Genomic DNA, 18,582 nt, shown 5'->3' on the forward strand with positions numbered 1-18,582 from the left:
TTTTTATCTTCATGGCTATTTTATCTTAGAATTAACTAAATAAATTAATCTATTATTATTATTGTTTCGATCGCACATACAGTTAACAAAATTAATCTATGAAATAGACCCCTTTCCTTGTTTATCAATTTTTGTTTTATAACACATTTTACAAATATAAAATTTTCGATCCACGCGGAATTAAACTAGTCGCAGAATTATTAAAATAAACGACGACGTCAAACTCAACGAAACAAAACACACGAGCGAGAGAAGAGAGACCACGGTGGATCTCATTAAATCACCGAACAAGCTTCTTTCATTTCATCATCTATCTTTCGCGGCTCTCTTAACCGAGTTACTGTTAATTAACAGCTCACTCCTGATAAACATAACCTTACTTTCATTCAATATCGTCTCACCTAGTTCCTCCGGATTGACCTTTTAATATGCACTATTAACTTTCAATGAATACATTGAATGAATACTCGAATATCAGTAATAAGTCGGCAACCGTTTCGTGACCCATTATTCTTTCATCGATTCATACTGTGCGTCTTCAACTCGCATCATGGCACTTTTCATTATGGCCGTTGATTACGCTCTACGCGATGAGCAGCGTGATCATAGCAGTAGCGACGAATTAATACGTATTTCGAAAGGGCAGAGCAACGAAACATAGAAAAAGGAATGAAAAAACAAAATGAAGCGGAGACAAGCAGGTAAAGGATAGAATATCGGGGTCTCGTTCCCACCGTCTCGTATTCTCGTTGAACGTCGACTTAACGACGCCACAATCACGGTAGCGATTCTTCTTTGAAGAGACGAGGTGATTGCCTCTCCTTTCCGATCACGGATCGCTCGTAAAAGCTCGATACTGGATCGAGCCTTCGAATCTCGCCTTGTATCCCTCAGACAGTCTCTTGCTTTTCTTCCTTTTCTCCATTCTCACGAGACGGGATGATCGTCCCGCATTCACAACATTACCAAACAAGTTCAAAATGGTAATCTTCAGCGATCGTGTCCTTGAGAGTTATACAGAAAGGTTCGCGAGACACAGAGGATTAGCTACCAGGCGGAAGTCATTCAAGCCCAGAAGTGAGACAATTCTTTGACAGCTACCGCTACAAGGAAATTGACTGCCTTCTGTGGACAGCATAATGATCCCCGAGATGTACATGACGTGTTATGTATACGGAATATCTTACCATAGGATACCACAAGGTGAAAAAGTAGCGTCCACCTCATCCAACAATGGCGCGTCGCCAGTATCTATGTATGCTCTTGAAATATATGAACGACGATAAATCAAATTGAACGACGTAGCATCGGGCGATGGTCGGATAATATATAATTAATAATGGATATCGTCACGTTAGTAAGAGATATTAAAAGAGTTGTGATAATTCGAAATACAACTGTTTAATGAAAATTTCGATCCATGATTCAGAGTTTTAAGAGAATTACATGAAACAACAATTAATTCAGTTTCTTTTATTTTCAATTAAATTCGTTGCAACGAACAAAATATAATTCTTTGAAATTCACGAAGGTTTGATCTTTTGTTGCATGTCTCTTCTAGTTATAATGTCATTAATAAAACTTGATTTCTCTTCTCCTTCGTAACCTACTCTTCATAATATATTAGTCCTTCCATCTCAAAGCAAAGAATTATTATAAATTATTCTAATACAAATACACGAAAATCTTCCATCTTTATACAAAAAATCTCTTTAAGTGAAATAATTATACATTATTATACAATTGTACACGTTAATATGTGAATGATTTTATATACTAAAATATAATAATTAACAAATACAATAATTATATTGATACAAAACGTATAAAGAAATCCAGTAATCGACTAATGTTAAAATAAAATTAAAAATCGACCAATGTGGAATTAATTATCACCTGGTAAGTCGAAATCTTGTTCCGTTATTAAGAAGTTCAATGGATTTCAGATCTCCCAAATGGCGAACCTCAAGTAAGAGTTGAGAAGGTGCGGTATGCAGTGGGAGATACTGTGCGTGCAAACTGCACTGTTCCTTCGGGAAACCCTCCGGCAAATGTGACGTGGACTGTCAATGGGGTACCGGTAGGTTGATAGATGTAAAAACTTTCAAGAGATGTTTGGCGCTTCCGATAAGTTGTCGTAGTAACTTAAATCAATATGTTACTGCTCTTGTCTGCTATATTTCATTCTCTTCAATGAATTTTATTGATCTGCTTTCAATCAAACCTACTATTCAGTAAAAAAAAGCTTCGCTTTGAAACAACAAACAGATTTATAATTCAATTCCCTATTCAGTATCCAATAATATTAAATAATATTAAATGTTTCTTTTAAAAATTAATATTATTAAAAATTAATAAACCCAAGTGTAATAATAAAATAATAAATTAATAAATCTAAGTTAAATTAAACGACTATTCGTTAAGAGGAAAAATATTGAAATGTGAAATTATTACAAATGATTTCTAAAGTAATTTTTACATTATCCTAATAATAGAAGCTCCAAAATTAAAGGAATTGTGTGCTGATTATTCCTATATAGGGTATAATTTCCATAAATGATGTGCTACAATATACACTTATATTCCAATATTTTCTTTTAAAATGTTCTCAGAACGTTACAAATGCAAATGAACGTCGAAAAAGAATAATAAATCATTTTTAAGCAACTTCTTGAATTTTGTACACGCTTTACGTATTCCTCCTGCGTATAGGCACACGGGTATCGATGCAGGCATGTTGTCTTTAATTTAATATACCGGCCTGCAATCATATGATCCTGTACAGGTATTTGCTGTTCTCATAAATTTGCCATAAGTCAACGATTATTGAGAAACAAAAAAAAAGCTTGAACCTTTAATTGGAATTTAATATTTCATTTTTGACTGTAATATCGCTGTTAATATTTTATGTTTTGTTAGTATACACATATAAATAGATAATTTAATAATCTGAAAGTCACTGAGATAGAAGAAACAAATTCTTAATTTTACAAAAATTGGAAAAATTTCATTTTATAAATATAGATTTTAATATCTCCAAAATATTTCAATAAATAAAAATTGTCAAATTTGGTAAATTATTTCTTCTTTCTTTTTTCAATTTGTGTATGTAACGGAGATCGATTAAATCTGATATAACCACTTGGAATATTAAAGTAAAAGGCGAAACATTAAAACAACAGCAAGAAACGTGTTGAGAAAATGATCGATTCGCGAATGCAACGACACGATACCGTTATAAGCGTAGTACAAAGTTGTTCAGGAAATTATGCTTGGTTCGGCTATCCTCTAACTACAAGCAACTTCATTTAACCCTGGGTCTCATTTCGGTGCAAACTAGCAATCTGAAACGGTTTATGGATTTCCTAACAATCTGATAAACATTATAATTGTAGTTGAATACACCACAAATTATTTATGGTTCCCTAGAGAGAAGTATTACAGTGTTATTGAAAAGCAGGAAGTACTTACTGTATGTAGTATTGTCCTTATCCTGTTCATTCTCCTTTCCTTTCGTCCTTTTTATGCTAATAACACATATATTTTATTCATGAACGGACGTTTAACGGACTATTAATTTATTAGCATATCTGATAACATTTTAAACTAAAAACATTATCGTCCTTTGTTCATGTAAACGAAAAGTAGTAATTGAAACATGATCTCTAAATAAATATCTTATATCTAACCAAATAGCGTTGAAACTTAAAATCTAAAACAAAATTAAAAATATCTCATATAATTCTATCTTTTTATAACTTTCATTATCCAGTGACGTTAAAATATCATACTCCTATTAATACAGAAGACACAAAAGTATTCGTGCCTATCTAATTGTTTTCATCTTTATTAGTTTCAAAATGATTAGCAAATAAAATAATTGCTAAATCTCATTAGTAATGTATCATCACTTAATTTCATGTTTTATAAATGAAATTTTCTATTTCAGGTGAATTCCAGTTTCATAATGAACGTAACGGACAAGCTCAGTGACAATCAACAAATAATGTGTATCGCAGGATTGGATTTCGAGATTATACCAGATAGCTTCAACAACGGAAGATTACATATTGTTTGCAACGCTAATGTCTTTCATTTGTATAAAAAGCAAGCTGGTGTTTTTTTGATCGAGGAACGGCCACGTTTAGCATCTGTACTGGGAACTCGGGAATCTTCTTACATTGGTATATCCTACAGATCTATTTATAATTGTTCGCCGATGGTACTTATTTTTTCCATTTGTTTTGCAATTAATACTGTTTGAAACCCCTATGATATCAGGCTCATCTTTATGAAAGGATTTTCCTAAGTATCAATTACGTAATCAAAAGCATCATAATGCATTCTGGATTTATTACAAAGCTTCGTGACCTTACGTGGTTTTAGATTAACGGCAACGAATCTTTTTATGAATTAATTATTTTATCAATTATAAAATATAAAGGAGAGATTTTTCTCAAGTGTTTTATATTTAATAATTCCTTTTATATTCGTTTTAATGTATTTTTCAACGTAACCAAAATAAATAGGCATTTTTTAAAAATATAAATATTCATCATTTATCAATGTTTTATGTTAGAGAAAGAAAATAACGATTACGTTAGAGAAAGAAAGAAAATAATAAAATAAATAGAGAAAGAAATTTCCCGTTTTAATTATTATATGAACTATTTTCTTCTCAAAATTAAAATGTTTGTTATTTCTAGATGTGTATTCATAACGAATAATTCTAACGATAGAAACCTAGATAAAAGAATAAATATATATTTAGATGAATTCCTTTTTCACTATCCTATTCAAGTAATTCATTGTCAGATCCCTAATTAATGATAGAGTTAACATCTTCAAAGGTTCACATTAAATGCGTATTAAATGTATAAACCGCCTTCAGCAAAAATCTCTTTCTTCTAAAGATTTATGGTAGTTCTTCACATAAATAAATCCAAATTATATGAAAGTCTACTGTATATCAATTACTATACTAATAAAAATCTACATAGTACCTTATATATAAACGGATAACAAATAATGAAGCATTAGTATACAACGTAAAAAAGTAACTTGATAACATGTTGATCAGTTCAAAGTAATGATCAACTGAATATGCTAATCTCAACTCAATCATGTAATATGCTAATCAAACTATAATCATGCTAATAACAACTGAAAATGTACATTAATGACAGCGTAACGTCAAAGTTTCATTGAAATTAGCATGAAATGTAAAATTATGATAATATCAGAAGAATTCTCCTCAACTGTTTAAATTAATCTCATTGATGCTACCATAAATGGTAGTAAAAGCATTACGATACCAAACTATATACTATAAGAAATTAACTAGAAAGGTATGTCTTATGTGTAGTACTTTTTACATATATTCCTAAGTTTTTTAAAAATAATTATCATCGTTGTTTCCTATTGAATCTATTATTATAAATCTTAAATCTCGAATATCAGGATTTTAAATAGCACTGAACCAATTAATCGTATTATTCGAGAGATATAACTTTTTCTTTTACTTTTACTTTTCTATACCTTTTTTAATAATAGCTTTATAATATCGCAAGTATATTTTACCTATTTCATTTGCGTTACTTTATTTCTTTTATCTATGTTTAAAATTTTTTTATCTATATGATACAATATAAATACACAACATAACGGCACAAATATAAATGTAATATTTTAATATATCGTCTAATTTAAAGACTATTAATAGCAAAACAACAATTTCTTCGTGTCACTGAAGATTGATTATTCAACAACTAGAACTATCTATGAATATTAGTGTCTAGTTATATCTTCTTATATATTCTATATATATTTTGTCATAAATATATATCATAATATATATAATATGTCATAATAAGTATGTATTGTTTTATTTGTTTCAGGAGGTGCAGCGACACAATTTAAAGAATGGTTTTTGAATACCGCAGTTACGCTGTTGCTGTGCAGTTTTAGATAACAACGATGAACCCGTTAATCACCCTATACGTATATGACTGTATCGAAATGAGAGGGAAAATTGTTTGTAAAATTTTGAAATTAAGTGCGACGAGGAAAGAGCGACAAAAATTTTTCGTTAACATAAATATCGATCGTATGTTATTCGTGTAAATAGGATAAAAATTTAGCTAATTATCTACATGTAATTGCGACTTGCGCTGTCTCGTTGCAACGAGACGAATTTATAACCTGAATAACATGTCATAATATTATGTATTAGATCGACGATATGTCGCGCCAAAGTGTTCGAGAACTTATTTCAGTACTATTATATCGTGTTTTCTATCCTCTGACAATGATTTTGATACCTCTTCCGTAAAACATTCCGAACTGCCACACTGTATCATCACAAGTTTCTAGGTAAAAGCTGTTATTATTTGTGAATGAAGTTTTACTTGAATGAAAAACAAATAAATAATTCACCTTCGTTACTTTCGTCTTTTTTTTACACAAATTCCTCATCTACTCATGTTGATCAAATATATATGCAATGTAATAGTTTATACTTTCAAATATAAAATTGTTACTTTTATTGCAATAATGGTAAAATTTGTTTACTATTTATTAGGAAGAAGTGTATAAGCATAAAACAAAAAGTAGTGCCAACAAATTAATATATAACGCACATTTACAGAAAGTGAATATCACAAAATGATAGTTAAGATATCTTATCACTATAAAATTTAATGTTCCTTTAAAATGTCAAGTAATTATTATCATAGCTTAACAGAAGTACAGAACAATGTAATTTAATGATATTACCAATAAAAGTACAGAACAGATTAGGTCAAAACATATAATTTTAAAAAATTGGTGTTTTATAAGCGTTCTCAATCTTCCTTCGTCATTTGATTTTGAAGTTTCATTTCTATTACATCCACTGTCGCATCTCTAATTTTACTTTTCTCAAGACCCAGTTGCTGAATTTTTTCCATTTGCTCGGTAACATAAGCAACTCTCCTATCGAAGTAATCCTTTGCGTCTGGCACCTTCTTCTGGGCATAGTAACCAGTTCCAATATCAATTAGAACATTATTAGTATCTACCAATTTTCCAACCACGTACATGGATCCAGTTAGTGGTACAAGAATTTCATTACCTAAAATAAATTCAATGGTAAAATGAAGCAGGTTAAGCATTCTCACATTTTCTAACCTTAAAGTACTAAATATCAAAAAGATTCTTCACAGTAGAATTTACAGGATAGAATACTAATGTAACTATACCATCCATTGATGGGGAAATCTTCTCGAGGCATGATCCTGATTCTTGAAATTTACTTTGAGCAATTTTTAACGTTTGCAATGAATCTTGGAAAACACCGAGTTCTTGGTCCAATTGTTGCTTCAATACTGTAAGTTGTTGAAGATTTAAAGTTGTTAAATCTATTTTCTGCAGATGCGGCGCTTCTGTCATCGAAATTTCTGACATTTTAAATTATTTATTATAAAAACTATGGGCAAACAAACGATTGACACACGCACTCCAGCTGTATAACCAAAAACGGTCAAACACCGGAGCCAAACAGCACAGCCCAACTCATATATTACATGCATTAACATGTAGTTGCTGCAAGCGTTTACTAGATGGCGAAATCGTCTGCGCGTTCTAGCGACATCTGGGTATGGTAATACAGCTAAAGTTATTAAAATTACAGACTTGCTGTGACGCCTGTATCTCGCGTGGTCAGTTTTCATGCCATTCTCTACTTTACCGGTTGGGTGTTCAGTTTTCATGTCATTCTCTACTTTACTGGTTGGATGTTTGATTTTCATGCCATTCTCTACTTTATCGATTAGACGTAAAATAACATTACTACATTAGCAGTAGTTAATAGTGAAACAAAAATTTAAGTAGAATAGGAATTGCTTTAGACAGACAAAATAAATGTTTAAATTTTACTCTTTTATATATGTTTTTAAAGTGACATTCCTGTAAATTGATTAAAGAATGAAATGCAAGTCCAACTAATTTGTTATTCATATACACAAATCATTTTCATATATATACGATAATATGCATAATAAAAGTATACAAAATGCAATCATACGTATAAAATAGTAACCACACAACAACACAAACTGTTGCAATATGATTACTGCATTTTATGAGTTGGCTATAATTCATTCTATCATTTTATCTTAATATTCATTTCATTCATTTTAAAATAATTTTTGTGTCTCAAAAAAATTTTATATATTTTTCCCCTTTCATTATGTTTCAAAGTTCATCATAAAGAGAGAACATCTTTCTTCGATAGCGAAAATCTGCCATTTCTATTTTGTATGTAATTCACGTTCTCCTCGTCACCTAGTTTCCGAAGTAGAGACCCATAATACGAAAAGAAATGGCCAGACTTTTTATTACAATGAAAGCATCAGATTACTTTCCTTTAGCACTTTGGATCTTTAATTTCCGTGCTGAAACCTACTTTAAGTGGAATACCGATATCTTCGCCGAAAAAAAGCCTAGAAGTCGTGGATGTATCATGAGTATGTGAGTGAAATAGCAAACGAACTGCAGAAGAAAAAGCTATGACTTAACGTATCTTCTCTGTGGTTTGATATTAATATTATTCCAATTCGATATAATGAATTTGCAAATTTATTCCAGTTGAATGCTAATAATGAATTTACTATTCATTTATTTAATAGAGAAAATTGAAGACAGTATATTTACTGGTATATGTACTTCATATTCAAAAAGATATTATGTAATGAAAATAAAGGATCTTATTAAAGGTTTAACATATTTTTATTATCGTAGCTATTTACATGCCGATTTAATGATAAATACGTGTTTTTTTAGTTTGTATTATTTAGTGAATTCTTATCATACATAGCATACGAAAAGTATATCTATTTAATAAAATTACCATTCTGCTAAGATGTTAAATAAACCAAGAGATACGTGTTATTGAAATAACATTGTCTTCGTTGTTCATAAATGAAAAATTCATGAATATTGTATTTATTATTGCTTAAATAAATTACCTTTTATTACTCGAATGTAGTCATCATTTAAAACGAATCTTCATTTTTTTTTCGAAACATTAGAGCTGCTAAAATATTATGAATGATTAACGGTGCTGAAGGTTATTAATGCTATGCACAATAGATTTTTACAATCATATCACATTATTCACTTTATTGTAGCTGCTTCTGCATATGTTATATATATATATATATATATATATATATATATATATATATATATATATATATATATACTTATATAATATATATATATATATATATTTAGTTTTAATAACTAGGTACATTATCATCCATCATAATTGATATCGTACATCGGTACAGCTGCGTGCACAATGCATTATAAATAATTAAAAAGAAATAATTGCTATCTAATTATAACTATGTCACTGTACTCTTGTAACTACGTTATTTATATGGTTATGATTGAGCTGCCAATGTCGAGTTTTTCTCCACTATACCAGTAATCAATTATGTATCTTGAGAAATATTAAACCACGTATGTACAGGGTGCATCTGAAGATATAAATCAGAGCTGTGGAATAATTCTTTTCGTAATAAGATTGTAAAATGATATAAGACATTTTATGTCTTCTTTCATACTTCATTGTAAGATTTTTCGTACATCCAGAAATTTTCTTTCAAAGATTGTCCTGAAAGAGAATTATTCTTTCTTTCAAAACTAAAGTTATCCTTTTATCTAAAGCACAAGCTATTACACGTCCCTCTTTCAAATTTATTCCATAACTTTCTTTATTTTTCATTTAATATACCAAGTATCATAATTTTCATTGCACCGTGTACATAAATGCCATATATGCCACTCTGGCAAAATGTCCTCTTTCAAATAAGTAGAATGTAACTTTTGTTAAGAATCCAGCATATAAACATGCGTCATATACATTACAGCGTTTGAAAGCGCAGCTGTGCGATGTTAACAATTTTACTGCGCTAGTACAGATTTGATATAGATGCGTCCGTTTTCGTTTTGCGTCCTATTTCATTATACAACATATATTCACACACTTTATTACACTGTTGACTGTCGCTAATAAGAACAGTTTCTCTACAGCGATTACACAACTCTTTTTTCCTCTATAGAACTACTTTCAGACACGTGACATTTAAGCACTTCTATTCATATTTAATGACGATTGTAATAACAATTATTTTGTTTATTGGACTTGCTTTCCGTGTATTAGTAAAACAGCGAGGTTTTGGAAAAGTCTGTTTTTTAACGCTTCCAAGATACATTCACATTTGACAGATATTTTTCCCAATACTTTTCAAAATGAATTGTACAGTATATTAAATTGCACGTTATACGAGTTTGTCAACTTAATCTAATATAATATAATTTTTCATAGAGCAACATTTAACGTTAAATATTAAAATTATTATAAACTGTATTACTTAGAAGCAATAGATTAAGATCGAAGATGTCAAATGCAAATATATCTTAACTTATACGGTTGACATTAGTGATTGACAAAGTACAAGAAGTTTTTAATATTTTCAATTTTAATCTTATTGTACGTATTGTACATATAGCTTGCGATATTGTATTTGTGATAAAATTAGATTATTTGCTCTATATTTTTCCTTAATTAACCCTTAAAAGCTAATTGTTCTAAACCTTTAATGCAATTATATATTTTGTAGATATGCTTTTTTTACTTAAAAAATTGTTATCATATTCACAATCAAAAAGAGAACATTTTTAACCAAGATAATCAAGATTTAATATATTTTGAATGTTATTGTTAGCTCTTAAGGGTTGTTGAAGATCAGATTGTCGAGCGAGAGCACGCATAGTATTGTCTAGAATTTAATTACAACGAAATGTTTTTTCATTGATCCCATGATAGACAAGGATGTCCATGAAAGCACATTATATTTCCTTCTGTCTTGTAGCAGATCAGTTTTTTATTTTTACTAGAAATCGAAGAGAAATGAATTTAATTTTCAAGAGTGAATTTAAATATCTTTTTATCCTAAGAAATGATTATCATAAGTAAAGTAATTTTTTAACGAAGTAATAGTAAGAAGCATTTACGTGTTTGTTAGCAATCAATTTTGGATTAAAAGAATGTAATATTTCATCAATTTCTTTTTATCATATATATATTGGTATAAAGTGCTTATCAAGCAATAGCTCGTTAATTTTTTTGTACGTTTTTGATAAATTTATGGTTTATATAAATAATGCTAGAACAAAAATGTATAAGATCTATATACACTAAAAATCTCATTTATAAGAGTTGAGTATAACTGTTTGAATTAATTTTAACAGAATGAGTAATAAATTATCTTAGGTAATTTATTATAAATAGGTAATTTTCACAATATAGTCAGTCAATGGTTGCAAGTCAATAAACTATCAGTCACGGAAAAAACAACTTAAATTACTTAAATTTACTTAAAGATACTATTAAAGAGCTAAGTGTTTAATTGATTAATACGTAACTTCAATAGTGAATGATAGAAGCAACAAGATTTTCTCAATTTATTAAAAGAAAGTAATTATATATATATATATATATATTTATGTATGTATATCGTGTCAAAAAACTCTATATAACATACAAATTTTAACGTTACAGAAACTTCTTCGGCGCAAAATCAATCGTATATAAAACCTAATGACGCAAAGCAACATATATCTTATAAAATATCAGTACATATATTTCATAGCGAATCAAAAACCGATCCGCAGCATGACTCTCATATTTGTGTTTGTGTATATTGTTTTGAGGTAGGAAGAGTGAAATTCATCAGGAGACACCACGAACCATTTCTAATGGTTAGAAACACGACGAGCACTTATACCCAGAAACGAACGTTTTAATTGATTTTCGATCTCTGTTAATTGAGACGAAACGTGGAGACTTTTTTTCCTTTCCACGGCTCGTACCTAACGTCTTATAGCTCATTATCGTCTCCTCCTTTTTTTTTTTTCTCGTCCTTAATGACTCTGCTTCATTGGTAGGCGTTAATGAAGAATACTACGGCGATGAAAGCTTCGGCACACAAAAAGAAATTGCAGAGAGTAAGATATTTACTTTCTCCACGACGATCGTCTACTTATCATCTAGGCTTCTCATGCTTATTTTCTTCTTATTCGTTCAAACATTAACTTTAATCTTCTCTAATGCTATTACGCTTACTCTCTATGTATCTTTATGTCCTATTGATTATGCTACCTTTATGCATTCACGCTACGTTTACGTAGCTCGCAAGCAATCATTATTTGTTTTCCTCTTTTATTTTGCGTGTACCTTGACACAGAAATTGTTAGAATATTGAGAAGAACATCATTGCTGGAACGCCAGCTATGTGGAAGCGAGTATGTTAATTATTCTGCATGTATACGAACATCGAACTTTCTGGTAATAGTCATTCTGTGCAAAAGTCTTAAATGATTTACATGTTCTCGTTCCTCTTTTACATTCTAACAATTTGAACATAGAAATACGAAACTTGAGTGACTCTTCATTAATTATTTGAGTCAAGTATCTCCTGTCATTGTACTTCGTTAGTTGACAATGTCCTAATGAGACGTTTTTAATATACTCAATGGAAATTCTATGTTATTCTGCCTGAATGGCTTGCTCATTCCAAAAGATTATGACAAAAAGTAATAAAACAGAAAGCTGTGTGCTCTCACTGCACGTTCAATCAGTCAAGTTGTTTCAAGTTAAACAACTGCAGTTTGATAATTCTGATGTTCCAAGAAGTTAATAATGAAATGCTTAAGCCCTGTACATTATGAGAATAATTATTGAAAAGATGCAAAATTTCAATTTTACATCTCATCTGTTCAAAAACATATTAACATAATACGAATGAGATTATGAACACATTAATCAATTTAGCAGGCCGACAAAGAAATGCAATCAACTATTTGTTCTGAAATTATTCTCGATCAGCTCTATCGAGTGTCCTTAATTACAAAACAATCTATCTAGATTACCATACATAAAATACATTTGTTCGTGTAAACGTATGAATACATTTTGTTCAATAAATTTATGAATATACATTTTATTTTCACCATGAACATCTAACACTTTTGCACGGTATTACACGTTCTCATTTTAAAAGATCGATTTTCGATCTATTGTGTTATTCGTGTTATACACTAACCATGTATTTTGAGTTTCTGAAAAAATTGACATTTTAACAAGCATATCCTATTTGCTCTCATCTTCTTTTGCCACCTAGAAACTCCTATTTAGATATTTTTAATATAATATATTGAAGTACTTCAAGGAAAGGAAGATGATATAACACTTTTTCTGGCTTATTGTTAATATCATATATATTGTACACACATGTGTACTGTGTATAGTATTCGACTGGACATTTTAGTAACTTGCTCCATGCCTTCTCTTCTTTTTTCCAAACATAGTTTCTTCCAGACATGTATTTTGTTATATAACAGAATTCCAAAGGGATTAGGATGAAAAATAACAGATTCATCAGGTATCACAGCCCTAACTAGATGAAATAAATAATTGCAGATATGAAAAAGAAATGGAACGACCGTTGCTATTGGCAGTGAATTTCGAGAAATGTAAAAAATGTAAAAATGTAAAAAATGTAAAAATATAGTTAAGAACAAATTAGTATTATAAAATGCAATAAAATATAAGTTAAGAAGATACAGAACTAAATATGTAATAGGAAATTTTGATAATTGCATGTTCTTCCTATTTTTCTTATTATTTATCAGAATGTGATATATGTAGTTAGAAAATCGCGTGTTTTCATTTCTCATTTACACGAAATCGAGTTCGTATCATTTCTAACAAGGGTTACAATAATTACATTAGCCGCCGTACAATCATTTAAAATATAAAGTGACTCACGTTTGTATTCTTGTTTCGATCACGTTTAACGTTCACGAAACACGAAAATATACTTTTACGAGCAAATTGTAGTTTACGTAAATTACCGTGCAAGATAATTGCATGCTTACACTTTTGTAAAAAAGGTACAAACGCTTGGAAATGATTAAATCATGGGAAATATAAATATTGCCTGTTTTTCATTTGCTTAATACAATATTGCGTAAAAGCTATTATAAAAGTAAGTTTCACAACGTACATTTTACGAAGAACAGCGAAAAATATCAATCTAACGTTCTTTTTTACGTTGTTAACGTTTGAATTTCCTTTTCCTCTTTTATATAAGGAAATAATTCCATTCGGTGATAACCGTGATAACTTTATGTAAGATTTATGTCGTACTGTATAGACGTTATTTAAAAATATATTCCTCTTAAAGCATGATATCTGGAAAGGAATTTGGATTTAATGTTTTGTCTTTATTTAATTAGTGATTGTATCAGAAAGCTCGATTAACAGTATCAAAGTTGTACATCGTTAATGGATTAGTCTCACGAGACCAATTTCACCTGTTTCTCAAGTTTCATTAATATGGCTTTTTTTTAAATAGAAAGCATACTCAGTCAAAACAGTAACGAAACGTTTCATAAAATTCCGATTTTCTTCTGAAATTTACGAAGGTAGAGCATTTCAATATTTTCTATGACGCAAAAAATAAATAACTAGCATTTGAGGATAGAAGAAGATTAATAAAATGTAAAATGTATGCACCTATTATGAATAAGTGAAATATTCCTTATAACGTTTATGTAAGTATATGCTGTGATAGTTACGTTGATTTATACAAACTGCGTCGCTTATTACGATTAGTGTTTTACGAATGAATAAATGACATTGACATAATCATTTTTAGATTTATTTGTGAAATGTACATTACCGCTCAAAAGTCTCCGCTTTGTTCATTTTGATGAAATATAATTTAATTAAAAAATTAAGCTGTAACGATCTTATCTTTTGTTATTTAAATACTATTAAAGTAATTTTTTCAAAGTTTCAAGCGATTTTAACGATTCCGTGATCATTTTGTTACTCGAAAACTGTAACATCCTTCGACCATTCGAAATCTTCAACTAAAATACCTACAAAGAAGTACAACAAAATATCTAATTTCTAAAGAGAAGCAAAATTCCTTTTCGCATAATAGAGAATCCTCTTCGATCTATAAAATCTAAAATGAAGGTAATGTCAATGTCATCGATGAGTTTCTGAAAACTTCATCTGATGAAGTCAATGCGTTTTACGTAATATTTTAAAAGGAAACGTTATCGATTAGAAATCCGTGGACGCTCGTTCGCGAGGACAGCACCAAATGTAACTGAATTCGGAGAAAGAAGGCCCGCGTAACAGTAGGCCACCCCAAGGCAGTGTGTACATAGATAATAAAATCCTTGATTGTTTGGTACTTCTTCGAAACGAGCTATTTCCATCTGGTTCGTTGCTCGTAAAAAATATTTCTCTATCGTTGAAGATATGAAACCATAATATTCGCACGAGAGGCTCGTGCAACAATAACACCACATACAATTGGCCGCAAAAATGAATAATTAAAGCTTTTCGTCTTTGACTCGAGAACATTCATCGTGATGCAGTGATATTTTTCTTTTTTTAAATCGATGTCTTTCTATAATCTTACTTCCTGTCCTTTTATCGAACGATTCGATCGTTCGTTAAACTAGGAGATTTACATATCTGTATTTCCTTTTTAAAGAATACTTAATCGGTGATTTATATATCTAAATATATATATATTGAAGCACTTATCGTAGCGATTATTATTGTAATACGCACAGTTACCTAAAGCTATTTAAATACGTTATTTTTCTACATGTTGCTTGTTACGCATGTTTCTGCACAAGAATTTAACAAATATTCATACATATACATTATGTACATCTTTGACTGCGATCTAAAACTACACCAACGCATCCTCTATCACTATATACATGAAGCACACGGTACACGACTCATCTGTATTTAAACTGTCTACTACGTTATTCTCCAATTTGACCATAAGCATGGTGTGTAAATATAATTCGGTATTTAATCATGGAAGGCCTTCTTCTTCGTAATATTCACCTCCAAGCTACATCTTCTATCTCCTCCTCGTCTCCTTCCATCTTTATCCTTTCTTTTACGTCATGTGCAGGTCACCCTTCAATATTCTCGTGAAAGTCTTCTTAAACTGCTGGTTAGCCAATGCGTAACAAAATGGGTTAATAGGACTGTTAGTGTAACACAGGAAGTATGAGAACATGAATAGATGTTCGTTCGTGCACGGTTTGTTCGAACAGAAACCCTCCACTAGCGCCAAAATGTGGTACGGTGTCCAACAAGCGACAAACGCGCCCAGAATAAAAGATATCGTCCTAAACGCTTTTCTAGCTCTATTCTCTGTTCGAGACTTCTGTCGTCCTAATAAAGGATCCCTTCTTTGCGTCTTGGTCTTCAAACGTTTGCCAATTGTCTTGACGAAATCTTTCCTGGACCCACCTTCCTCGTTGCTTCTACAATCTTTCTTCTTCGATTGTTTCTTTGAATCCTGTTCGTTTCCTGTTGTGCCAGAGATCGTTGGAACCATGCTACCGCTAGAAGATGAATTTTGAGGAGGATTGACCTTCGTATCTGGATCCGAAAACTGATTCATCGCGCTGTTAAAAGTTTCCACTGTAGGTGTGCTGACAATGGTCGTCACAGGCTGCTGCTTCGTGTCCTTCGCCTTTACTGTAACCTCTGTATGCACTTTGCTAACGGTTGGTGAGGTCTGAGAAGCAGCGTTCGATTTCTGAGTGATGAATACACGAGGAGGATGCGTCTGACTGGATGCATTAGACATTACCGGTTGAGGCAGACTTTGTTTATTCTGACCCAATTGTTGGTTGTTGACTTGTTGCGCCGTAGCTCTGATTAGAGCAGCTTGTAACAAACTTGTATTGGGCGCTGCAGACACGTTTCCTAAAATTGGAGATGACGGTGCACTCGATAGAGGATTCGCTAGGCTGTACGACAAAGAAGACGATGGACTTTCGTAAGAAGGACTTGGTAAAATTACCGAACTCTCGTCCATGTATCTCAAGTCTCCGCCATCCAAGCCAGTCAAAATGTCGTAAGTACCAGTGCCGTGAGAAGACACAACGAGTGACTTAGGTCTGTCAGATAACGAAGTAGAAGGACTGTCAGAGACTTGTGGACTACTCTGAAATTGCGTAGGCGGTGGTATAATATTTTGTTGGCTGCTGCTAATAGACCGAGTAGGATGAGTGGGTGGTGATGTTTCAGCGGAGGTCAAGGGTTGCTGCTGATTGAGACCATCACCATTCCAGTGAGACTGTTCAGGTGTCAACGTCTGACTACTCGATTTGTCAGGATCTAGCACGTTTTCTGTATCTAAGAGACTCAATTCTTGGATCTTTGGCAATGTCTGAGCTTTCTGTGTCGTTGTACCTATGTCGCACGTCGAGTTTACCGAGAGAAACTTTTTCGACTGCATGTTCATGTCGATCTTCGCAGGTACGATTCCATTTAAGTGGCCATTAGTCGAGAAAACTGGAAGAACGCCAGATTGAGCAACCAGTCCAGCTAGAGAGGATCGTTTTCTGATGCTACTGAGCTGTTGAGCCGGACCCATAGTGCTCTCCTCGTCGGAATCAAACGCTGGACTACTAGATCTTTCTGATTTTTCTGTCTCTGTGGGAACGGTGCTTCCATACACTTGCTTTTCAGTCGAATCGGTTGCACCAGTTCCAGAAGTCTTTGAGGAAGATTTCTGTCCTGAACCATCTCCACCTGTTCCTTCTTCAACCGATGCACTCAATTTTGGCTTATCCTGACTCAAAAGAGTGCTCTGTGTCTTCGATATTCCTATTCCTGCTGCACGACCTGCCATGCCAGACATTGCACCGGCACTTAGAGCAACCATGGATTGCATCTTTCGCTGTTTTGCTTCGCTCTTCTTCTGCATATCATAAGCTGTCTTGTATATGCCACCGTAAAGAATAAATAGAACTACGAGAGTCGTCCAATAATAGCCAATAATAAGAGCAGTGTTAAAAACTGGATCTTTGAGAAATTGAACAGTGCACTGGCCAGGATCTAAGTCTCTATAGCCGATAAAATGCTCCCAACCAAAAATACTGATAAAGAAGAGCAAGGCTGGAATAATCCAAGTAATGGTAACCATCCAGATTACGCGGTTTTTCGTGCGCCAGCTGCGATATCGTGCCGCTATTTTCACTGAACAAAATCGATCAATCGTAATCAGTAATACTGTGTACTGGGATACCAGGCATACCGTGTAATCTACGGACAGCCATAAATCGCAAAGCAAGGGTCCAAGATTCCAATATCCCATCAGAACGTAGACCGTGTAGAATGGCATGGAGACGGTGCCTGTTTAACAATTGTGTCACGATTAGATCAATTCAACATAGAAGGTATCACATTGCATGTAAATTATTCTAACAAAATTCTATGATTGCAAGCTTGGTATGTACTGAAATCCTAAGGCGAAATATAAATATTTTAAAGTGTTATTTCTAAAATAGCAAGGAGGAAATAGAGGAAATGGAAAGAAATAACCCACTACGTAATTTCACTGAAGTATAACGTGTAATGAAATGTAATAAAATACTAATAATTTTAATTTAGTAATAATTTAACTATCTAATGAT

The 18,582-nt window shown here is 31.8% G+C and overlaps 3 protein-coding genes across 4 annotated transcripts in view; 1 reads left to right on the forward strand and 2 right to left on the reverse strand.

The window, feature by feature from the left end:
* LOC132905982 (uncharacterized) overlaps positions 1–6,443 on the forward strand; it is a 63,225-nt gene extending 56,782 nt beyond the window's left edge. Inside the window, exons 4-6 of one of the 2 annotated variants that reach the window (XM_060957794.1) lie at positions 1,947–2,080; positions 3,950–4,184; positions 5,898–6,443. In XM_060957794.1, coding sequence (XP_060813777.1) covers positions 1,947–2,080; positions 3,950–4,184; positions 5,898–5,971 — 443 coding nt within the window. In that variant the 3' untranslated portion in view covers positions 5,972–6,443. Of the gene's footprint in view, positions 1–1,946; positions 2,081–3,949; positions 4,280–5,897 lie in introns of those variants that run through there. The other variant, XM_060957793.1, reaches the window with a different exon arrangement.
* Positions 6,444–6,678: 235 nt separating this feature from the next.
* LOC132905986 (prefoldin subunit 5) lies at positions 6,679–7,565 on the reverse strand. Its single transcript, XM_060957798.1, has 2 exons — positions 7,239–7,565; positions 6,679–7,111 (listed from the first exon to the last, which is right to left on the reverse strand). Exons 1-2 carry the CDS (start codon positions 7,441–7,443, stop codon positions 6,843–6,845), a joined length of 474 nt encoding a protein of 157 aa, XP_060813781.1. The 5' UTR covers positions 7,444–7,565; the 3' UTR covers positions 6,679–6,842.
* Positions 7,566–9,266: 1,701 nt separating this feature from the next.
* LOC132906315 (muscarinic acetylcholine receptor M4) overlaps positions 9,267–18,582 on the reverse strand; it is a 58,649-nt gene continuing 49,333 nt past the window's right edge. Inside the window, exon 5 of the mRNA XM_060958372.1 lies at positions 9,267–18,301. Coding sequence (XP_060814355.1) covers positions 16,047–18,301 — 2,255 coding nt within the window. The 3' untranslated portion in view covers positions 9,267–16,046. The remainder of the gene's footprint in view (positions 18,302–18,582) is intronic.

This window comes from Bombus pascuorum, chromosome 4 (genome assembly GCF_905332965.1).
Source record: "Bombus pascuorum chromosome 4, iyBomPasc1.1, whole genome shotgun sequence".
In the NCBI taxonomy this organism is placed as follows: domain Eukaryota; kingdom Metazoa; phylum Arthropoda; class Insecta; order Hymenoptera; family Apidae; genus Bombus; species Bombus pascuorum.